The 25,235-nt window shown below is 35.0% G+C and overlaps 1 protein-coding gene across 2 annotated transcripts; it reads left to right on the forward strand.

The window, feature by feature from the left end:
* The first annotated feature begins 513 nt into the window (after positions 1 to 513).
* LOC106172646 (uncharacterized) lies at positions 514 to 23,529 on the forward strand. 2 transcript variants are annotated; one of them, XM_086997348.1, is made up of 30 exons: positions 514 to 667; positions 1,136 to 1,447; positions 1,795 to 1,885; positions 2,898 to 3,005; positions 3,541 to 3,627; positions 4,119 to 4,210; positions 4,547 to 4,615; positions 4,869 to 4,948; positions 5,170 to 5,282; positions 5,463 to 5,515; positions 5,882 to 5,945; positions 6,314 to 6,404; positions 6,922 to 7,001; positions 7,318 to 7,385; positions 8,334 to 8,444; positions 8,804 to 8,897; positions 12,711 to 12,830; positions 13,676 to 13,758; positions 14,365 to 14,527; positions 14,987 to 15,047; positions 15,349 to 15,564; positions 17,794 to 17,909; positions 18,174 to 18,389; positions 18,661 to 18,824; positions 19,132 to 19,308; positions 19,509 to 19,591; positions 20,064 to 20,147; positions 21,421 to 21,526; positions 21,895 to 22,045; positions 22,788 to 23,529. In XM_086997348.1, exons 1-30 carry the CDS (start codon positions 657 to 659, stop codon positions 23,349 to 23,351), a joined length of 3,828 nt encoding a protein of 1,275 aa, XP_086853474.1. In that variant the 5' UTR covers positions 514 to 656; the 3' UTR covers positions 23,352 to 23,529. The 2 variants fall into 2 exon arrangements, with proteins under 2 accessions (XP_086853474.1, XP_086853475.1); XM_086997349.1 differs by lacking the exons at positions 514 to 667; positions 1,136 to 1,447; positions 1,795 to 1,885; positions 2,898 to 3,005; positions 3,541 to 3,627 and adding an exon at positions 3,634 to 3,762.
* The last annotated feature ends 1,706 nt before the right edge of the window (positions 23,530 to 25,235 follow it).

The following is a 25,235-nucleotide window of genomic DNA, read 5'->3' on the forward strand; positions in this document are numbered from 1 at the left end:
CTTTACCAAGGAACACCTCATCAAAGGAAGCCTTTATAAAAGTTGACCTTAGGCCTATTTTAAGGAACATCTTGGAATACGGGCCCTAGTGTGTTTTCCTCAGAGGATCAAATGTTTTATTTCCTCTTAACATTTTGTAATAACTATTTTAATAACTATCTCATTAAACGTTTTAGCTATGTATGTTATTGTAAAATCCAAGTATTTTAATAGCAAAAAAAAAAAAAAATAATAATTCAAAGGTAGTCTAATATTACTTACTGTTCTAACATGTGGATTGACAACGTTTTCCCATGTTTAATTGTCGTGTTTTCTTTCTTCACTCTCCCGCCATCCGCGCCATATACCACTGGTTAACGCACGAAGACGTGTCGTGTGAGGCCTAAATATGGCGGCTATATGGCACTTAGGACCAGGAACTAGGTGTCATATTAGTCCAGAGAGTTTGTCAATAATATAAAAAAAAAATAATATTATTGACAAACTCTCTGGACTAATATGACACCTAGTTCCTGGTCCTAAGTGCCATATAGCCGCCATATTTAGGCCTCACACGACACGTCTTCGTGCGTTAACCAGTGGTATATGGCGCGGATGGCGGGAGAGTGAAGAAAGAAAACACGACAATTAAACATGGGAAAACGTTGTCAATCCACATGTTAGAACAGTAAGTAACATTAGACTACCTTTGAAATTGCCATATAAACACACAGTTCACAAATGTAGTCCATGCAGCAAGATGGAAGGTATAAATCCACCTCATATTGTGTGGTGTAATTTTGTCGGTCAGCTTCATTCGATATTCATACAAAGAAATTAAGAAGTGGGAGCTCAAAGCCAGCTAGGGCGCTACAGCAGATCTTATATAGTTGCGTTTAAACTAAGCTTTCATATACATTGAAATAATACAAGACAGTGGTACAATCTGTTATATGAAAGGAATTATATCTTTAATGAAGATGGATGTTTGAATTTGCAGTGAAGTAATTTCAGTTAAACAGTAAGTATAACTATGCCAAAGGAACTGGTGAAAGATATTTGAATTGTTTGATTTATAATAGTGATTAATCCTAAAAGAGTAAAAGCTTAAATATATGAATAAAGCATCCTAATTTTTCTGTATATTTTCATGCAGATGTACAGAGGTCACTACATATGACAAGAAGATGGATCCTCGACTAACATCTCTGATGGCACAGTACAATGGCCTGCAGGCTCCTATCCCTTATGTGCAGCCAAACCCTACTGCTATGATACCTGGTGCATACGGTGGTATGGGCTTGTCTCCTGGCCTTGCTACGACAGGCCCCTATAGTGTCAGCCAGGACCTCCAGCTACTGAGAGCTATGGGACAGGAGAATGTGATCTTCAACAGGACAGAGGGGCCTGATGAAATGACTGCAGAGATTGGAAAGATGGCACAGGAAGGGGTGGAAGAAATGAAAAGGTTATAGTCAACATTTCATAGAATAGATGATATAAAGAATGTGAATATATGACCAACTTGATGTATCTTTTGAAAATTATTTTATTGAATTAATAATATTTCTTAAGGAAAAAAATTATAAATAATGTAGAAAAAAGAAAATACAATTTCCAATTTTATGTGGATAGTTTCACCATTAACAGTGAGTGTTAAGATCATTTATGCAGTGACATGTTTCAAAATACATGTCTTGAAACCGTGTTCTAGTTATAAGCTGTTTCACCAGATACTCGTAGGTATTCTGTCAACTAATTTTTTACTGGTGATGTTGAATGATTGATGTTTTGCTGATCGTTTATATTTTACAGTGATGAGGTGTTCTCTACTTACAAACACAACCCAATACTCCCGGACAGTCAGGAACACCCAGGAGATATAGTAGAGGCTGGCTCTCTGGCTGTAAGTATATAAATACAACCTAATACTTCCAGACAGCCAGGAACAGGCTGGCTCTCTGGCTGTTAGTATATAAATACAACCCAATACTTCCAGACAGTCAGGAACAGGCTGGCTCTCTGGCTGTAAGTACAAAATTAATATGCACAATATTGTGTAGTCATTGTTTTTCATTGCCTTGTTTTATTAGACCAAAAAATGGACTAGTCTTTTGTGGCCATGATAGTAAAATCTGCCACATAAGGTAGTAGTTCAACCAAATGACAAAGTTTGGCTGTTTTAAGATGGGAAGGAAGTGGCTAATGTTTCAGACCTGTACTTCCTTTAAGAGTTCTACTATTTACATTTACCTTGACTTGAAGTAGACCAACTTTTTAGCTAACTGTAACAAGTTTGTTAAACCATCCTGAGATTTCCCCAGGGTTATGTCATTGTCAAGGTGTTGATATAACCACCAGTGACCAGCCTAACACCACATTAGGAGGACGTGATACTGCAATGGCCATAACATTGTCAAGGTGTTGATATAACCACCAGTGACCAGCCTAACACCACATTAGGAGGACGTGATACTGCAATGGCCATAACATTGTCAAGGTGTTGATATAACCACCAGTGACCAGCCTAACACCACATTAGGAGGACGTGATACTGCAATGGCCATAACATTGTCAAGGTGTTGATATAACCACCAGTGACCAGCCTAACACCACATTAGGAGGACGTGATACTGCAATGGCCATAACATTGTTTGCTCAGAAATAGACTAAAGAAATTCTTTGTTCAATATGTTAAAAGTTCAATATCTTAATAATAGTAAATACACAAAAATTACTATAACTCAGTACTTTGACACCAAGTACTGAGAAGTCAGTATCCTGTGAATTCAGCTGAAGAATCTTTTGAAAATTCTCTACTTGCAGGAATCATTTTTGTTGAGAAATGTCGTGTTTATATTTCCACAATTGTCCTCTATATTTTAAGAGATAAATATCATGTTTATATTTCTCTACAGGCCATCTCTCTTCCTAAACCAGAGTACAACCTGTATGCATCCATTCCTAGTGACATCATCAGCAGCTGTAAACTGAGCAGTCTTCAACTTGAAGGGATTCTCTATGCTGTAAGTATACCACCCCATATCAACACTACCTATGGCATGTACAGTGTTGTAAACTGTTGTAGTGCATGTTGTCATTTTGAAGTTCAGAGCTGGTGTGTGTCAGCTTCCTCAGTTTCAAATATCTAAATCAATTAAAATACTCATCTGATATGTAAAACAGCTTTGGAACTCTGAAGAGAAATTTGAAATAGAAGCTGGCATGCAGCAAATCTTAAACTTAGATTATCAACATATGGGTTCTGAAACAGACACTTATTTTCAGTTTATATCATTTTTCACAATTAGGAAAATTACAGATCAAATAAACACTGAAATGTCTTACATTAAATCTTAAAATATAAGAGGTTATGAACTTATGAATAACAAACATTTTCTAATTATTATCAAAATTGAAGTTAGCTTTGTGGCAAAACTTAATAATTAAATTAATAAAAGTTTTAATTAATTTTAAACCCCCTTACTAAAATTTTCCTTGCTTGTGTTGCAGTAAAGGTAATAATGTTAACTAGTATTGACTTTGAAAACTTGTTTTTAGTGCCAGCGTCACCAGCATATTTTACCTGATGGAAGAAGAGCAGGGTTCTTCATGGGAGATGGGGCGGGTGTGGGTAAAGGAAGACAGGTAGATATCATGGGAGATGGGACAGGTGTGGGTAAAGGAAGACAGGTAGATATCATGGGAGATGGGGCAGGTGTGGGTAAAGGAAGACAGGTAGATATCAAGGGAGATGGGACAGGTGTGGGTAAAGGAAGACAGGTAAATATGACAAAGAGAATATTGCATAAAGTTACGGACTTATTTGAAGATAAAATTCTATATTTAATTTCTCACATGACACTGCCTTCATATAACTGTTGTAAGCACTGAAAACTTGGCATAAATAGAAACATTTTCATTAAAAATATATGCATTTAAAACAAACAAACAAAAATTATTGCACAGGTATTGTGTTTGTTTCTTCAAGTATTTGCTTATAGTGCATTTCATGTTCTCAGGCATTTCAAAATTTGTGGTAAAATAATGAAGCATTCATATTAACTGAGTGATGAAATCAACTGGTAACATGCATTGAAACAAATGCAGATTTATGGTATCTTACCTTTCATCTCCAGATAGCTGGGATTCTCCTGGACAACTTTGCTCGTGGTCGAAACAAACACATCTGGTTCAGTATCTCTACTGATCTGATTGTTGATGCTAGAAGGTATCTCATAGTAAATTATTTAAAAAAATTATATGTAAGTCGCTAATAATTGAAAGGTCCTTGAAAACATTGGTTTTGATATTTTATTTATTTGTTATTTATTTATTAAATAATACAATATATTGTTTGTTGTGTTATTATATACACAACTGTTGAAACTGAATTTTGTTACAATCTTTGCAGTTAAAAATATATTTATGAGAAAAAAACTTAAGTATTCTGATTCAGAACATCAGCCCTTAACACCCTGTACATCTTGTCTCCATCAATATAATATATTTTACTGATATATGTAGGGATCTGACTGAATATAATATATATTACTGATTTATGTAGGGATCTGACTGACATAGGCTGCCACGTGAAGGTCATTGAAGGCTGTCAGCAACTGGACAGAGAAACAAGGTAGGTGAAATAGAGCAAAGACGTGTTTACAACAAGGCCAGTTATTCCCAGCCATTTACTATGTTCTTGTCTAAGTCCGTACTGATGTGAACTTGGCCTTTAAGGTAAAGGGGTGAAGTTTTGATACAAAATTCTCCAAGAAAAGGGGAATCAATTTTTGTATTGATGCTAAAACCTTTTTATAACATTTTGACTAATTGTAATGTATAAATCACATCATTGTATGATTTTAGTATTTAATTATTATTTCCAGAGTTCTTGGTCTGCCAGCAGGGTTTAAAGAAGGAGTCATCTTCAGTACTTACGCAACACTGGTGTCATCTGTGCAGAAAGGTATAGAGCTAGTGTACATCCTTTCAGGGTCTTACCACAAAAATTATTGTCATTCAAAAAAATCTGTTTAATATTTATTAGATGTTGAATGTAATATATGATACTGATCCTGCCATTCCCATTACATTATTGAGATTTTCCAAAAAGTGCTATTTTGGAGCATTTCTTGACCTTGGTATACTTATATTTATTGAGTTTATTTTTACTATTTTGCTTCCTAGGTGGCAGTTCAAAGCAATCCAGGCTTAAACAGCTGGTGGATTGGTGTGGGGGAGAGGACTTTGATGGATGCCTCATATTTGATGAATGCCACAAAGCAAAAAATTTTGTCCCTGTAAGTTTACAAAAATGTTTCTAGGCAGATCTCTGAGTTAGAGAAAGGTACTTAAAATATTTTTCATGAAGGCTGATTTTGTAAGCTGTGAACATAAGACACATGTCCGTCTCAATTTTTGTACCACATACTAGTAGACTGCATATACTATCTTATGCCTGGATGATTTCACTATTTTAGGGCAAAGAGCAAGCCAGCACCAAGGTGGCCATGGCAGTTGTCACAGTGCAGAGGTAGCCAGTGTTGAATTAATTGACAGATTTATTTTCTTATCTAAGAGTGAAAATTGAAAATTTTAATTGTAATAGTTTAAGTATAATCAGATTGATTCATCTAAATGAATTTTGAAAGAAAATGTTTCCTTCATTTGTACAGAATTTAGTTTTTATTATACATGATCTACATGTATTTGCAATTATCTACTTGTTTTAGGGCATTATTTTCCAAATAGTTAGTTCTTTGTTAAAACATCCTGTGAATCAATGTTCTTTGATTAAGTTTCACATTTCACTGCTTATAAAATTAGTGTAATTGTCAGACTGATTATCTCTGCATTCTAGGTTATTGAGGGTAATTTAACTATTATCTCTACATTGTAGGTTATTGCCAAAAGCTCGTGTAGTGTATTGTAGTGCCACGGGTGTCACTGATGTTAAGAACATGGTGTGTATTTTGAATGGTCTCTTTGACCTTAGTAAGGATTGAAAACCATTTGATTGAACCTTATATGATGCTTGACAACTAAATATATTAAAATGAAGGACTCTTTTTTTATATATCATTTTATATTAATTCAGGTGTGATTTGTTGTAATAAGACAGTTGTTTTCAGGGATGGGATTTTGTTTCTTTTTAATGGATTAAACAAATTTTGTAATAAGTAAACTTAAAAGAATAGCATGATTTTGCCAAAAATTCAGAAAACAGTAGTTTGTTTCCAACCTCTTTTGTATTCCCAGTGTCTACTTTTAAACTTGATTCGTCATTTTTTTCTTTTCTTCCTTATTTGATGTAATTTATGTAACTGTTCAGGCATTTATGGAGAGGCTTGGACTGTGGGGAGATGGAATGCCTTTTAAGTCATTTGAACACTTTATGGAGTCTGTGCACAGAAAAGGGTTGGGTATGTATTTTATCTTTAGGGAGTCTGTACACAGAAAAGGGCTGGGTGTGTATTTTATTAAGGTTTCTGTGACATAACAATTTGACATGACTATGACCCAGCAAATTATTTACTATCGAACTTTTTTTTTTTACATTTTTTGCTTTAAATCAGTATTTTACAACCTTTAATCCTGTTTGTTATATAAAGAGGGTAATAAATAAAAAATAATACTTTAATAATAAAGATAATAATAATAAGTTACTGTTACTGTACCAAGGCTGGTTTGATGGGAATGCATTTGAGCCAGACTTGGTAATATTGGCTGTTTACAGAACAGCAGCTATTTTTAATGAGTGATTTCCCCCCAGCAGCAGCATTTCTATTAGAAAGTCCTTCCTCACTAATTCCTGGTGAATCTTGTATTGAATTGCTTCATCCTGGGATTTTTCATAATATGGTTTATAACAGACAAAATATGTGTGTATTTTAATGTCCTGCATTAATTTTAAATGTATTATTAATATATTTACACCAGGGGTTGCGGAGATGTTGGCCATGGAGATGAAGTCTTCAGGAATGTACGTCTCTAGAGGTCTGAGTTTTAAACAGGCAGAGGTAAGATGGTGAAGTTCAAAATGAATATTTGTTTGTTCATTTTCTTAATCTATTGGCTTGTTTTATATACAAATATCTTTTTCATATAATTGTGTATTTTTGTAAGGTTAGTCATTTAATAATCTGTTTCACTTATTTGTCAACATATGTTGCAATTGGTTAAATCTAACTACAAATCCCTACATTGCAGAACAAAGAATGGTCCAATCATTTGAAATTCATTTAATACATTTACCATCTTTGAAAAAATTTGATTCACACTTAAAGTCGTGATTGTTTGTATTTTTGCCTTTGAAGTCCATTTCATCTCCTTCAGTTCATGACGGTAGAAGCTTCCCTGACTGAGGAACAGATACAGATTTATGACACAGCAGCCCATGTGTGGTAAGACATATGAAGAGATCAAATGTTGAACCCATTGACAAATAGAATCTCAGGACTGGTGATAGTGTGTGACATAAATGACCAATAACTTAAATACTGGAGATAAACTGTGGCATACGAGTAGTTGAAGAGAAGAATACAGAAAGAAAATCATTTTTAGACAATGTTTAATTGTCCATGTATACAGAGGTTCATTTACAATCACTTTTGCTTTGTGAGTGTGCTTTTAAGATGGAGGTAAAATGAGCATTAATAAATTGCCAGAGTTAAAATCTACTTACATTTTAAAAAGTCATTTTAACCACAAGCTTTAGAAATATTCCTTTGTAAATGTCAAACCCTTTTCTTGTTGCCATTTTAAAATCCTCAGTTTGCACCAGGGATCCTAACCAGAATGTGGGAAGGCACTAACTACATGTACATGTACCTGCCATACATACCTATGAGGCAGATGTGGCAGAACTAATCTATTATCTGCCATACATACCTATGAGGCAGATGTGGCAGAACTAATCTATTATCTGCCATACATACCTATGAGGCAGATGTGGCAGAACTAATCTATTATCTGCCATACATACCTATGAGGCAGATGTGGCAGAACTAATCTATTATCTGCCATACATACCTATGAGGCAGATGTGGCAGAACTAATCTATTATCTGCCATACATACCTATGAGGCAGATGTGGCAGAACTAATCTATTATCTGCCATACATACCTATGAGGCAGATGTGGCAGAACTAATCTATTATCTGCCATACATACTTATGAGGCAGATGTGGCAGAACTAATCTATTTCCTACCAAAATAATGATGTCATCAACATTATACACCAGGGTGTGTATAAGGATAATGGCTGAAAGCTCTTGGGATTTCTTTCCAAAGTTTTAGTCCTGAGCACCAGAATAGTAGAGAATATCTTTTTAAAACATACTTTATTTCAGGAATGAGCTGAGAAAAGCTCTGGAGAGTGCTGTTGTGAGAACCAATTGTTCCAATACCAGAATATGGTCCCAGTTTTGGTCTTCCCACCAGAGGTTCTTTAAACAACTTTGGTAAGGCTCTGCATGGAAAAAACTTGATTTCCAGGTGATAAATTTATTTTAGAGATCAAGCTTATCAGTACTCTCTGATCTTTGCCAGGTATTTTAACATACAGGGTATATGTTTTTCTTTTTTTTTTTTCAAATGTGGACTAAAATATTTTTATGCACAAACTTATTCCCATGGAGAGATGGAATTCTGTGATTTTGATTTCAGTTCTAATGGTTCCCAAGATTGCCTATTGTTGAAAGAATGATCACAATAAATGTTCAGAGATTTAAAAATGCTCAGGTCATGTGTGATATTTATAAATCAGTATCAAAGAAATGAAATCGTATGAAATGAATGACATGAACTCTTGTGTTTGCAGCATGGGAATGAAGGTACCCACCATTGTATCTGAGGCACAGCAGGCTCTACAGGATGGCTTCTGTGTGGTGATTGGATTACAGACAACTGGAGAGGTAAAATATTTCTGTTTTCTGTGTGGTGATTGGATTACAGACAACTGGAGAGGTAGAACTTTTCTGTTTTCTATGTGGTGATTGGATTACAGACAACTGGAGAGGTAAAACATTTCTGTTTTCTGTGTGGTGATTGGATTACAGACAACTGGAGAGGTAAAACTTTTCTGTTTTCTATGTGGTGATTGGATTACAGACAACTGGAGAGGTAAAACTTTTCTGTTTTCTATGTGGTGATTGGATTACAGACAACTGGAGAGGTGAAACATTTCTGTTTTCTATGTGGTGATTGGATTACAGACAACTGGAGAGGTAAAACTTTTCTGTTTTCTGTGTGGTGATTGGATTACAGACAACTGGAGAGGTAAAACTTTTCTGTTTTCTATGTGGTGATTGGATTACAGACAACTGGAGAGGTAAAACATTTCTGTTTTCTGTGTGGTGATTGGATTACAGACAACTGGAGAGGTAAAACATTTCTGTTTTCTGTGTGGTGATTGGATTACAGACAACTGGAGAGGTGAAACATTTCTGTTTTCTATGTGGTGATTGGATTACAGACAACTGGAGAGGTAAAACTTTTCTGTTTTCTGTGTGGTGATTGGATTACAGACAACTGGAGAGGTAAAACTTTTCTGTTTTCTATGTGGTGATTGGATTACAGACAACTGGAGAGGTAAAACATTTCTGTTTTCTGTGTGGTGATTGGATTACAGACAACTGGAGAGGTAAAACATTTCTGTTTTCTGTGTGGTGATTGGATTACAGACAACTGGAGAGGTAAAACTTTTCTGTTTTCTGTGTGGTGATTGGATTACAGACAACTGGAGAGGTAAAACATTTCTGTTTTCTGTGTGGTGATTGGATTACAGACAACTGGAGAGGTAAAACATTTCTGTTTTCTGTGTGGTGATTGGATTACAGACAACTGGAGAGGTAAAATATTTGTTTTCTGTGTGGTGATTGGATTACAGACAACTGGAGAGGTAAAACTTTTCTGTTTTCTATGTGGTGATTGGATTACAGACAACTGGAGAGGTAAAATATTTCTGTTTTCTGTGTGGTGATTGGATTACAGACAACTGGAGAGGTGAAATTTTTCTGTTTTCTCCCATCAGAATATATCCCCAAAGAGCACTTTTTTTATTTTAATGTGTTTTTTATTAAACTTTTTTTATATAAGAGTATTTGTAAATATGTGAAGTTCAGATTTACCTTAAAAAAGGTTTATCATGATATTGATATTTAAAAAGTTTCCCTCAATATTTGCTTTGTAAATCAACAAATTCTGTGTTTTAAGTTCAAGTAATTTGGGCAATTAGCCAGGACCGGATTTAGGAATTTATTTATGAACTGAATTGTAAAATAGCAAAGAATATTTTGATATAACAATTAGTTGGTGATATATACAGATTGTACTGTGTGATATAATAATTAGTTGGTGATATATATTGTACTGTGTGATATAATAATTAGTTGGTGATATATATTGTACTGTGTGATATAATAATTAGTTGGTGATATATATTGTACTGTGTGATATAACAATTAGTTGGTGATATATATTGTACTGTGTGATATAATAATTAGTTGGTGATATATATTGTACTGTGTGATATAATAATTAGTTGGTGATATATATTGTACTGTGTGATATAATAATTAGTTGGTGATATATATTGTACTGTGTGATATAACAATTAGTTGGTGATATATATTGTACTGTGTGATATAATAATTAGTTGGTGATATATATTGTACTGTGTGATATAATAATTAGTTGGTGATATATATTGTACTGTGTGATATAATAATTAGTTGGTGATATATATTGTACTGTGTGATATAATAATTAGTTGGTGATATATATTGTACTGTGTGATATAACAATTAGTTGGTGATATATATTGTACTGTGTGATATAATAATTAGTTGGTGATATATATTGTACTGTGTGATATAATAATTAGTTGGTGATATATACAGATTGTACTGTGTGATATAATAATTAGTTGGTGATATATATTGTACTGTGTGATATAATAATTAGTTGGTGATATATATTGTACTGTGTGATATAACAATTAGTTGGTGATATATATTGTACTGTGTGATATAACAATTAGTTGGTGATATATATTGTACTGTGTGATATAATAATTAGTTGGTGATATATATTGTACTGTGTGATATAATGATTAGTTGGTGATATATATTGTACTGTGTGATATAACGATTAGTTGGTGATATATACAGATTGTACTGTGTGATATAATAATTAGTTGGTGATATATATTGTACTGTGTGATATAATAATTAGTTGGTGATATATATTGTACTGTGTGATATAACAATTAGTTGGTGATATATATTGTACTGTGTGATATAATAATTAGTTGGTGATATATATTCTACTGTGTGATATAATAATTAGTTGGTGATATATATTGTACTGTGTGATATAATAATTAGTTGGTGATATATATTGTACTGTGTGATATAACGATTAGTTGGTGATATATATTGTACTGTGTGATATAACGATTAGTTGGTGATATATATTGTACTGTGTGATATAATGATTAGTTGGTGATATATATTGTACTGTGTGATATAACAATTAGTTGGTGATATATATTGTACTGTGTGATATAACAATTAGTTGGTGATATATATTGTACTGTGTGATATAATAATTAGTTGGTGATATATATTGTACTGTGTGATATAATAATTAGTTGGTGATATATATTGTACTGTGTGATATAACGATTAGTTGGTGATATATATTGTACTGTGTGATATAATAATTAGTTGGTGATATATACAGATTGTACTGTGTGATATAATAATTAGTTGGTGATATATATTGTACTGTGTGATATAATAATTAGTTGGTGATATATATTGTACTGTGTGATATAATAATTAGTTGGTGATATATATTGTACTGTGTGATATAACAATTAGTTGGTGATATATATTGTACTGTGTGATATAATAATTAGTTGGTGATATATATTGTACTGTGTGATATAATAATTAGTTGGTGATATATATTGTACTGTGTGATATAACAATTAGTTGGTGATATATATTGTACTGTGTGATATAATAATTAGTTGGTGATATATACAGATTGTACTGTGTGATATAATAATTAGTTGGTGATATATATTGTACTGTGTGATATAATAATTAGTTGGTGATATATATTGTACTGTGTGATATAATAATTAGTTGGTGATATATATTGTACTGTGTGATATAACAATTAGTTGGTGATATATATTGTACTGTGTGATATAACAATTAGTTGGTGATATATATTGTACATACTGTGTGATATAATAATTAGTTGGTGATATATATTGTACTGTGTGATATAATAATTAGTTGGTGATATATATTGTACTGTGTGATATAACAATTAGTTGGTGATATATATTGTACTGTGTGATATAACAATTAGTTGGTGATATATATTGTACTGTGTGATATAACAATTAGTTGGTGATATATATTGTACTGTGTGATATAACAATTAGTTGGTGATATATATTGTACTGTGTGATATAATAATTAGTTGGTGATATATATTGTACTGTGTGATATAACAATTAGTTGGTGATATATATTGTACTGTGTGATATAACAATTAGTTGGTGATATATATTGTACTGTGTGATATAATAATTAGTTGGTGATATATATTGTACTGTGTGATATAACAATTAGTTGGTGATATATATTGTACTGTGTGATATAATAATTAGTTGGTGATATATATTGTACTGTGTGGTATGTTTTCAGGCTAGTTTAGAGAGTGAGCTTAACAAGAATGGCCAGGTGATCAAAGGATTTGTGTCTCTGTGTCGGGAAATCTTCTGTAGATTTGTTGACCAGTATTTTCCCACAGTCATTGAAGGCACAGTAAGTAAAAAAAAACATCTGAGCAGAAAGTACCATGCTATGTCATTATAGATACATTGAGAGAATGATCCTGTGAATTTGAATACTTCAATAGCAACTATATTTTGAAATTAATTTAACTTTCAGGATTGTGTAACATTGAAATGTAACAGAAATATTACAGCACAAATAACTCTGGTACTAGTATTTGGTAACGCTAGGTAATATCCCACAGAAGAGTAGGTAAATGTATTTCATATATTTTGATGTCTTCAGGTATGAAATTGTATTTTGATTTTTCATATAACTGTACATGTTTGAAAATGTGATTGCTTTATTTCTTCAGGCTAAAGGGAGCTCAGATGACTGGAGTGTGACTGCCAAAACCATGTTGATGGATTTTTCATATAACTGTACATGTTTGAAAATGTGATTGCTTTATTTCTTCAGGCTAAAGGGAGCTCAGATGACTGGAGTGTGACTGCCAAAACCATGTTGATGGATTTTTCATATAACTGTACATGTTTTAAAATGTGATTGCTTTATTTCTTCAGGCTAAAGGGAGCTCAGATGACTGGAGTGTGACTGCCAAAACCATGTTGATGGTGTTTTCATATAACTGTACATGTTTTAAAATGTGATTGCTTTATTTCTTCAGGCTAAAGGGAGCTCAGATGACTGGAGTGTGACTGCCAAAACCATGTTGATGGTGTTTTCATATAACTGTACATGTTTTAAAATGTGATTGCTTTATTTCTTCAGGCTAAAGGGAGCTCAGATGACTGGAGTGTGACTGCCAAAACCATGTTGATGGTGTTTTCATATAACTGTACATGTTTTAAAATGTGATTGCTTTATTTCTTCAGGCTAAAGGGAGCTCAGATGACTGGAGTGTGACTGCCAAAACCATGTTGATGGATTTTTCTAAAAAAATCAAGCTTCCAGACAGGTGCTTTAATTTTACTTTCTAACATTATTCTTTCAATATAAGGTATTTTTGAGAGAATAGCTAAAAGTTTAGTGATAAATAAATAAGTAAATTAAAGCATGGTCAAAATTGCCATTATTTAAACAATGTGCCACAAGCTTTCACCAGTTTTTATTGTGAAATTTGTATATATGATGAATATATTTTGCAGTCTTAAGACATGTTTAAGATATAAATTCATTTTAAGTTTCAATGTGTCTTCAATTTGCAATAATTTGGCACATGTTTAAGTTATTATATGTACATTTACCCTTTTCTCTTCTGAATGGGAGAAGTGGGGTCATTTCTGGATTTTGATATCTATAATTGTATGATTCCAGACTGTGTTAATTTTTATCCAATTATTTATATAAATCTTAATATGGTAAAAAAAAAGTAAATTGTTTTTTATGAGATGAAGTGTTTTACATTTGCTTGGTCACATGATTGACTATTGGATGTGGGATCAGATGGGACGTGGAAACCAGTAAAAACTTCTTTAGTCTCTTAATTAAGAAACGGTTGACTTTTTTACCATCTATACCAAAGAGAAAAAATAAAACTTGTTTTTCTATATTTTTATCATAGCCCTCTTGATGTGATCATTGATCAAATGGGAGGTCCCGACAGTGTGGCAGAGATGACAGGAAGACGAGGAAGAGTGGTTCGTAGATGTCACACACTGACCCCATCTTATGAGCTACGAGACTCTGACTCTAATGGCGGAATGGACAGTCTAAATGTTAGAGAGGTATTACTATTAATTGTGTATGTCTGTTCAAAATAAACGGTACGAGACCTTGACTCTAATGGTGTAATGGACAGTCTAAATGTTAGAGAGGTATTACTATTAATTGTGTATGTCTGTTCAAAATAAATGTTACGAGACCTTGACTCTAATGGTGTAATGGACAGTCTAAATGTTAGAGAGGTAATACTATTAACTGTGTATGTCTGTTCAAAATAAATGACATCATGCTTTGGTCAGGTTTATACCTTGTTATTAAGATTGTTTACTCTTTTTAAATATGCATAAAAATCAAGTAAATCTAAGTGTGTTTGTTTATTTAGAGTTTTATGCTCTAAAGTACATTATTACGTAATACATAATTTAGGATTAACAAATTATTAAAGAAGCAGGTTATCAATTTTATTAATCAAATTTGCTTATACTATTTTTAAACTAAATGTATTAATATTTGCTGTTTAGAGAAATGCATTCATGGAAGGAAGGAAATTAGTGGCCATTATTTCAGATGCTGCTAGCACAGGTAAGATGAAGTTGTTTTGGGAGTGGAAATGGTAATTGTTTAATTGAGGTCAGGAGGTCCACTGCCTCCAAACCAGCTGACCACTTTGAGCAGACAATCTGGCTTTATTGAGAGGATGAAAAAGTAAAATAGACTAAAAAGTAAATCTTGTCTGAAGAAATACAACTTTACACAATGAAAAACCCTGTTCACCACAGATGGATTGATTTTTTATTTCACTAATATGGTAATGACTATAATTTTGCCATCTTCTAGAAGCTTTTACTAGTTTGTTATCTCATCCCTCATTGGCTGATTTCAGGAATTTCTCTTCATGCTGACCTGAGAGCAGCCAATCAGCGCCGCAGAATCCATTTAACTGTGGAGCTTCCATGGAGCGCAGACAAGGCGGTGCAGCAGTTAGGGAGGTCACACAGGTCAAATCAGAGTAGTGGACCTCTCTATAAACTACTTACAACAAATCTGGGTGGGGAGCGACGCTTTGCTGCAGCTGTAGCCAGGAGATTACAGTCATTAGGTATGGAACTGAAATAGTTGAAAATGACTGCTCTGTAATAGGAGGCATTAGGTATGGAACTGAAATAGTTGAAAATGACTGCTCTGTAATAGGAGTCATTAGGTATGGAACTGAAATAGTTGAAAATGACTGCTTTATAATAGGAGTCATTAGGTATGGAACTGAAATAGTTGAAAATGACTGCTTTATAATAGGAGTCATTAGGTATGGGACTGAAATAGTTGAAAATGACTGCTTTATAATAGGAGTCATTAGGTATGGAACTGAAATAGTTGAAAATGACTGCTTTATAATAGGAGTCATTAGGTATGGAACTGAAATAGTTGAAAATGACTGCTTTATAATAGGAGTCATTAGGTATGGAACTGAAATACTTGAAAATGACTGCTTTATAATAGGAGTCATTAGGTATGGAACTGAAATGGTTGAAAATGACTGCTTTATAATAGGAGTCATTAGGTATGGGACTGAAATAGTTGAAAATGACTGCTCTGTAATTTGAGTCATTAGGTATGGAACTGAAATACTTGAAAATGACTGCTCTATAATATTGCTGGAGCAATCAAATTTTGATATTCATGAACATGATTACACCATATTTGAAAAGAAGTGAAGCTTTACTTTTATTCACAATTACTGCATTCTGGTTGTTAAACCCTCTGGGTAATTCCATTATCGTTAGTAACCTAAGTTTCTGAATTTTTTTTAAATTTGACTTCCTGCAGTCAAAGATTTAAACTTCTGATGGTTTTCATTGTGAAGATTCTAAATACATTGAGAGCTGGGTACCTACAGTAGTATAAACCTATGCCTGTGTTGCATGTTTGAGGTTCTCTTGAGGGTGTTGGCCTATGTTTTAAAAACCATAATTTTCTGTTTACCTGTACAAAAACTTTTTTATTTATTTATTTGATGTGAGGTAGGTGTTTTATTAACATACATTGCCATTCCTGTGATGCCATGCAGTTTTCTGAAGTTTTTCTCATTTTCACTGTGAACTCTTCTTTCTTTTCCACCAGATATTCCATTGTTCTTTTCATGTCAGGCACTGTAACCAAGGGAGACAGGTGAACTTTTCTTTCTCTTCCATCAAATATTCCATTGTTCTTTACATGGCAGGTGTTCTAACCAAGGGAGACAGGTGAACTTTTCTTTCTCTTCAATCAAATATTCCATTGTTCTTTACATGGCAGGTGTTCTAACCAAGGGAGACAGGTGAACTTTTCTTTCTTTTCCACCAAATATTCCATTGTTCTTTACATGGCAGGTGCTCTAACCAAGGGAGACAAGTGAACTCTTCTTTCTTTTCCATCGAATATTCCATTGTTCTTTACATGGCAGGTGCTCTAACCAAGGGAGACAAGTGAACTCTTCTTTCTTTTCCCTCGAATATTCCATTGTTCTTTACATGGTAGGTGCTCTAACTAAGGGAGACAGGTGAACTCTTCTTTCTTTTCCATTGAATATTCCATTGTTCTTTACATGGCAGGTGTTCTAACCAAGGGAGACAGGTGAACTTTTCTTTCTTTTCCACCAAATATTCCATTGTTCTTTACATGGCAGGTGCTCTAACCAAGGGAGACAAGTGAACTCTTCTTTCTTTTCCATCGAATATTCCATTGTTCTTTACATGGCAGGTGCTCTAACCAAGGGAGACAAGTGAACTCTTCTTTCTTTTCCCTCGAATATTCCATTGTTCTTTACATGGTAGGTGCTCTAACCAAGGGAGACAGGTGAACTCTTCTTTCTTTTCCATCGAATATTCCATTGTTCTTTACATGGCAGGTGTTCTAACCAAGGGAGACAGGTGAACTTTTCTTTCTCTTCAATCAAATATTCCATTGTTCTTTACATGGCAGGTGTTCTAACCAAGGGAGACAGGTGAACTTTTCTTTCTTTTCCACCAAATATTCCATTGTTCTTTACATGGCAGGTGCTCTAACCAAGGGAGACAAGTGAACTCTTCTTTCTTTTCCATCGAATATTCCATTGTTCTTTACATGGCAGGTGCTCTAACCAAGGGAGACAGGTGAACTCTTCTTTCTTTTCCACCAAATATTCCATTGTTCTTTACATGGCAGGTGTTCTAACTAAGGGAGACAAGTGAACTTTTCTTTCTCTTCCATCAAATATTCCATTGTTCTTTACCTGCTAGGTGCTCTAACCAAGGGAGACAGGTGAACTCTTCTTTCTTTTCCATCAAATATTCCATTGTTCTTTATATGGCAGGCGCTCTAACCAAGGGAGACAGGCGGGCTGCCACTGGAGCTGACCTGACAGAGTTTAACTTTGACACACCCTATGGGAGAGGAGCGCTACGTGCAATGTACCATGCAATATCTACAGTAAGTCTATTTTAGTCAGGATGATTGGTGCTGTATATTGTCCAAATCCCTCAGAATGTGGAAAAAGCATGAAACTTAGTACAAATGTTCTTTGGACTATGCTGATTGTTTTTAAGGGTAGTGCTAAAAACTTCAAAGCGTTGCTTAGCAACTGTTGCTATGGAAGTTAATTAAATTAGTAACAAGCTAATTAGACCTTTCTTGTCTAGTTTAAGTGATTTAGAAAGGCTTTTAATAATGTTCCTAGCTTTCTTTTATTTTTAGAGACAACTAGTCCAAGGGGTTTCCCTGTCAAAAGTAACCCAGGAAAATTTTGACTTTGCTCAATTTAATGCAATAATGCAAGAGAGTCTCGTTCTCATGGGAATGGTGGATGCAGATGCCATTCGAGCAGGAATTCCAGTAAAAGAGAAAGAGGCTGGTGATGTTGGAAGATTTCTGAATAGAATTCTAGGACTGGCTGTCCAGAAACAGAACCTGGTATGTAGGCACTGAATGTGAACTATTTTGATAGGCAGATATCCTCTTAAAGGAATACAATGTATGTTTGACATATTTATATCGCAAGTTTGTCATCTTGGAAATCTCAGCGATTTTCCCTTTATCTCCAATTAAGGTATTGTCAATACTGTTGATATAACATCATTTTGGAAAAGCTCATTATTTACATCAGAGCTTGGGTATAGATTTTGCTTTAATTTGCTGTGATATTTGTGATGTTTATTTTCATATATACTTCACTTTTTTGCAGGCTTTCAGTTATTTCACAGAAAGTCTGGAGACGGCCATCAATAGTGCAAAGAAGGAAGGCAGGTACAATGAGGGGCTGCTTGACATCACAGCAGCCTCCGTGCAGATAGTCGGGGAACCCCGGCAGGTTTTTAAGGAAGTCAACACAGGAACTTGTACAACAAAGTAGGTTATTGAAACTCAGAAAATTTGTAATTTGGAAGGTAGGAATATTTGTTTTAAGTATAGAAAAGGGGAGGAAAATATATTCCGGAATGAAATAAAATGTTGGTGTTAGAAATATGGAAAGAAGAGGCCCTTGCTTGATCACTAGATAGAAACTTGTTGATGAAAAGTTGAAAAGTCATCCTGTTGGTAAAGAAATTCACACATTTAGTATTAAGAAACAATCCATTTTTACTTCCATCATTTTACAAGTGACACGAAAACATTTCACAATATTTCACAGTCTGTATCTTTGTGTTTGGTGCAGACATGTTGTACTGAGTGTTGACAGAGGGATGAGCTGGGAACGAGCCAAAACCAGAGCTGAACACCATTCTGGTCCACACGACGGCTTTTACGCCTCAAAGAGAGAGACCAGAGGAAAGAAATTGTATATTTTAGCCACACAGAAAGATACATCAACTCATCTCTTCAAAGTTGCCAGGTATGGCGCTTAAATGCCTAAGGAAATATTAGGAAAAATCAAATATCAAAAAATGAAAGTTTTGAAAGTTCTTTAAAAGTTGACTGAGAAAGAGAAATGGTGCATGTATGAGGATTATATTTGATCAATTATTGATTGGAAATCGATTATTGCTCTCTTAAGATAAAATGATGTAATTTTCTTGAAATTTCTGATTTTAGACCCAATACTGGTGTGTCATATTTTGATGAAGAGAAAGCTGAACTTTTTGCCAAATATGTCCCCATTAGCAAGGAAACTGCAGGTATGATAATCTCATCAGAATTATCCCTATTAGCAAGGAAACTGCAGGTATGATAATCTCATCAGAATTATCCCTATTAGCAAGGAAACTGCAGGTATGATAATCTCATCTAAATTATCCCTATTAGCAAGGAAACTGCAGGTATGATAATCTCATCTAAATTATCCCTATTAGCAAGGAAACTGCAGGTATGATAATCTCATCTAAATTATCCCTATTAGCAAGGAAACTGCAGGTATGATAATCTCATCTAAATTATCCCCATTAGCAAGGAAACTGCAGGTATGATAATCTCATCTAAATTATCCCTATTAGCAAGGAAACTGCAGGTATGATAATCTCATCAGAATTATCCCTATTATCCCTATATATATATTTTTTTGTGTGTGAAAAGCTTCATAGCCCTTGTATTCAAATGCATCTTTTTGATTAAGTGGTCTTTGTTTAATTCTTTATCCTTTTTATTATTCAGAGAAGCACTGGAAGGAACAGTATGACCATGCTGAGTCACGGTGTATACATGGACCTCATTGCAAGAATGGACCAACTTGTTCAGGTACTGTTACTGTAATGTTAATGTACTAGTCGCAGTGTATACATGGACCTCATTGCAAGAATGGACCAACTTGTTCAGGTACTTTTACTGTAATGTTAATGTACTAGTTACAGTATATACATGGACCTCACTAAGAATGGACCAACTTGTTCAGGTACTGTTACTGTAATGTTAATGTACTAGTCACAGTGTATACATGGACCTCATTGCAAGAATGAACCAACTTGTTCAGGTACTGTTACTGTAATGTTAGTGTACTAGTCACAGTGTATACATGGACCTCATTGCAAGAATGAACCAACTTGTTCAGGTACTGTTACTGTAATGTTAATGTACTAGTCACAGTGTATACATGGACCTCATTGCAAGAATGGACCAACTTGTTCAGGTACTGTTACTGTAATGTTAATGTACTAGTCACGGTGTATACATGGACCTCATTGCAAGAATGGACCAACTTGTTCAGGTACTGTTACTGTAATGTTAATGTACTAGTCACGGTGTATACATGGACCTCATTGCAAGAATGGACCAACTTGTTCAGGTACTGTTACTGTAATGTTAATGTACTAGTTACAGTATATACATGGACCTCACTGTAAGAATGGACCAACTTGTTCAGGTACTGTTACTGTAATGTTAATGTAATAGCCACAGTGTATACATGGACCTCACTGTAAGAATGGACCAACTTGTTCAGGTACTGTTACTGTAATGTTAATGTAATAGCCACAGTGTATACATGTGCCTGAAGTACCTGAAGTACAAAGACTTCTGCGCGCGGGCAGAGTTAATTGTTTCCTACTGGCCTAACGTAACAGGGTTGCCTCAGCAAATATGTCCACAATAATAACTGCGGCCCTGGTAGAGGGTAATGTTTATATGTATGCCTTGGTATTAATGAGAACATTTGCAATACATTGCCTAGGTCCCCATTATATTAACTAACTTTATTGATTGCCAGTTTTCTTTCCACCAAGGCAGTGTCAGCAAGAATTTAACATCACCATACAAATGAATTTTGAAATTTTGCTAATGACAGATAGGGCTAACACAAAGTTTTATAGTAAATCCTTCTAAAGTTTTAGAAACATGTGAAGGTGTTTGTTGCCATGTACATGTTACAATCCATTGAATTTTATACTGTTACAGTATGTAGTATAGGGTGTAGATGGCATTAAATTGTTGGTGTATTGAAGAAATTGCAACCTTAAAGAATAAACACTTCTTGAATTAAGTAATTTTCATTGCTCTCATTTCTGTGTGATTTCAGTGGGCAGCAGGTGCTATAAACTTCACCTGTTGTGTGGTGGAATTGTCACACTGATGTCACACCTGGAGACAGTGTTGACAAGAAATGCTGCTTCTTTTCACCTTAGGTATGGTTCACTTTCTCTCCATCCCTCCCTCCCCCTCTCTCCATCTCTCTCTCCATCCCTCCCTCCCCCCTCTCTCCATCTCTCATTCTCCATCCCTAGCTCCCCCTCTCAATCTCTCTCCATCCCTCCCTCCCCCCTCTCTCCATCTCTCCATCCCTCCCTCCCCCCTCTCTCCATCTCTCTATCCCTCCCCTCCTCTCTCCATCTTTCTCTGTTGTATTTTTTCTAAGCTTTCTTTGCTTAAAAAAATTATTTATTTATTAATAGATTTGTTAAGTTGTTTTATTTACTATTTTTTTCTGTACATCTAAAACTTGGTATTTATTATAGAAGTAAGTCAGAAAAAAATATTTTTCAAAATATTACAGTAAGGTGGAGTCCTCAATACGTGTTGTGAGAGTGGAGTTGGATGATGGGGAACGTGTTGTTGGTATTCGTTACCCAGAACTCCTCATTCCAATGGCGGAGAGAATGTTGCAGGAGCAGAAATTGGTGGAGACCTTGTCCCAGTCTCAGCTTGTAAGTTGGAAGTGTTTAGATATTACTGTCTGCAGCATTTCTTCTGGCCCCATGCCATATGCCAGTATAAGGGAAGGACCCACACAAAAATGCAGTAGTATCGAAGTAGCAAAGAAGCATTAACGCAGTAGTGGTGTGGAGCATATTTGCAGTAGAAATGCAGTAAAGCCTGCTGCAATTCTTCTTCAAAAATTACCTAGGGTTGTACAGAGGAGGAGCATTAATGCAGTAGATTAGCAGCATGATAGAAGCATGTTTCAAATATGCTAATTAGCTCCCCAATCGAAGCAGATTTGAAGCATGTTTGCAGTACGATTGCAGAAGTCTACTGCGGTTTGCAGTATGGTTGCAGTAGTCTACTGCGCTGGAGTATCTACTTCGTTTTCGTGCGGGCTCGAGAGCCATTGAAATTCTGTAAATAAGTCAAAAAGTTACTGATGATTGTTTCTGAAATAGTTTTGTAGACCCTTGTTGACCGATAGGGTCTATTTTCACAGGCTATTTTTTCACCGTAGATGAATATCAAAAACTTGGTGGATTTATGTTATATAAAAACAAATTTTTTTTGAAATTATTTTTTTTTAATTTTCATGCCAGTTAAATACATGTGAAAATATGATGTTGATTTTACTTTTTTTTCTTTTTTTGCAATAAAGGTACTGTTTAGTATATTTCATTATTGACTAAATTGATCAGTGGATTGGTAGACAATTAGAATCATAAGATGATCATTTCATTTCAGTCTGTCGTCAATGGTCAGGTTATGAGAATTTCAAATACAACTCCTCCCACAATTAATCACTCCACTGTAGAACCAGCGACACTTGTAAACCAGAAATCCTTAGCAAGAGCCTTGAAACCACCTGTGACAATCAGAAATTTCTTCCAATCAGTAACGAAAACTGAAAGCAAAGCTGAGAGAGGATTAGTTGCAGAAACAGAAGGGAAGGAGTCATCATTTTCAGCTTTGTCTGCTGAAGCTGATGGTGGCTCAGCAGTAAATGAAAGTAGTGAAGCTGCAAACTCCAACAAGTTTACTTCAAATATCCCCCCTTCCTTTTCTTCAGATAGAGGGTCATCATTTTCTCAAAATAGAAAAAGAATTAGCTTGTCGAATCTCCCCAATGCAAAGGCTCCAAAAAGACAGAAGCAGAGCAACATCATGGCTTCTTTTGCAGCTGTAACCAAGAAAGAGGAGAATAAGAAATTCAAAGCAGCAATGTGCCCTATATGTGGGAAAGAATTTGAGAAGGGACTTTCAAATCAAGCACTGAATGATCACATAGACAACTGTATCATTGAGTGATTTTTAAAGCAGTGTGAAGGTGCTACAGTAACTATTATTTTGTAAAATATACGATGACGTTTTTTAAAATAATATACAACTTGCATTTCGTGTATTTTATATTCATTGGATGCATCCAGTTTGAAGAACTTCATTTTATAAATCTAGTGTTTTCAAACAAATAAAATTATTATTCCGACGAATTGTGTATGCTTTTGTAGTACAGACCCTCTATGTGTATGTATACAGGTATATTGTATATTTACTGTCCGTCACGTCTTTTGTAGTATAGATCCTGTATGTGTCTGTACATATTGTATACATGTATTTACTGTCCGTCATGTCTTTTGTAGTGCAGATCCTGTATGCATGTGTCTGTATATATTATATATTTACTGTCCGTCACGTCTTTTGTAGTGCAGATCCTGTATGCATGTGTCTGTATATATTATATATTTACTGTCTGTCATGTCTTTTGTAGTACAGATCCTGGGCTCCGTATCTCGAAAGGTTCGCTATGTTGCGCCCGTGTGCAAGCGTCTCGATTCCATAACTCGCCCATACTCGTCCCATATAATACATTGTAGCCTCTATTTGATATAGCTATTCGCAATACGCGATGCTTTCGAGATACGGGGCCCAGGTCCTTTGCGGTGACAGACAAGACTGGACGGAGGAAGAGGCGTCAGGCGATTTATGTCTACTGCAACCAGGCACTCTTCCCCGTACAAGTCGGGCAAGCTGTTCCGGTCTCTCCCCGTTGTGTGCGGGGAGGACGAGATGGCCACCGGTCGATCCATACGCGCACAGGTCGGTCTCTGGGCGTCTCGCCTTGTTGAATGGTTGACTAACTTTGATTTTATTTAATAAATGTAAACAATTCTGGCAATTAGAAACTAGTGTGGTTTTGCAAAAGACAAATACTTAAACTTGCTAGATTAGATTGTGTGTGTTTTAGGCGAGGGGGCTCTGGAGTGTTCCTTTGTTGTTTGGAGGTTTGACTTTGAAATTCCATTAAGCTGAAGAACTTTACTAGTCACAATATGCATGCTAGCTACAGTGCATTATTAAAGATTAGTGGTGGAAAAGTCTCAAGAAAGAGCTCTTAAGATACTTTATCCTGATCTTGAATATGACGCTGCTTGTGAACATACAGACTTGACATTTAATATGGAATATTTTTTTCCAAATCATTTCTCATCAGTTTTTTTTCCTATTTTGCTGACTGATACATGAAAATAAGGATTAAAATCGTGTTTTAATAACTTTTAGTTATCTCTTTGATGTCATTGTGACATCAGTTCATTTATGGAAATCGCCAGAGAAGCAAACAAAAACACATTGCCTATTCTATGTCATACGACGACCATTAAAAGAGATGTTTTGGACCTCCATATTTTCCAAATTATTGTCTGTAAAAGAGTTAAACGTTCCACAAAGGACCCTCATGTCAGTGTCTAGTCACAGTAACGGTCGCTGTTACGCCTGACCTCTTCTGGCTGCTACCAGCGCCCTCAAGTGGCAAGGCATTCCTTGGGATAGGTTTTTAGAGTTCAATCTGGAATAACATTCCAGGCATCGGTCATAATCTGTCCATTTTGGTCCAGTTTTGTTGTAGGACATGTAGGCCATTGATTCGGCGAGTAATGGCCTACCCACATATTGTCTATGTGGTTCAAATATGGCGATTTTGATGACCAAGGTAGTTTCTCATTCCCTTGGTTTTGTAAGTAATCTGCTATTAAAAGTGCTCTGTGTGAACCGGCAATCTCACCTTGCAGCCTAAAATTGTTCCTAAGTTGCCCCCTATCAAATAATAGCCAAGTGGTTCCCAGATTATTTCTTTATTTGATCTGGTTCAGGTTTTCGTCGATGACTACCATTGGTGTTTTGGCACCAATGTGG

Source organism: Lingula anatina, chromosome 10, assembly GCF_051362555.1.
Source record: "Lingula anatina isolate TDL-2025a chromosome 10, LinAna3.0, whole genome shotgun sequence".
Classification (NCBI taxonomy): domain Eukaryota; kingdom Metazoa; phylum Brachiopoda; class Lingulata; order Lingulida; family Lingulidae; genus Lingula; species Lingula anatina.

Coding starts and splice junctions, on each gene's coding strand:
- LOC106172646 (XM_086997348.1), top strand. Junction 5,516..5,881: donor GCAGTTGTCACAGTGCAGAG/GTAGCCAGTGTT, acceptor TCTACATTGTAG/GTTATTGCCAAAAGCTCGTG. Junction 7,002..7,317: donor TGAGTTTTAAACAGGCAGAG/GTAAGATGGTGA, acceptor CATCTCCTTCAG/TTCATGACGGTAGAAGCTTC.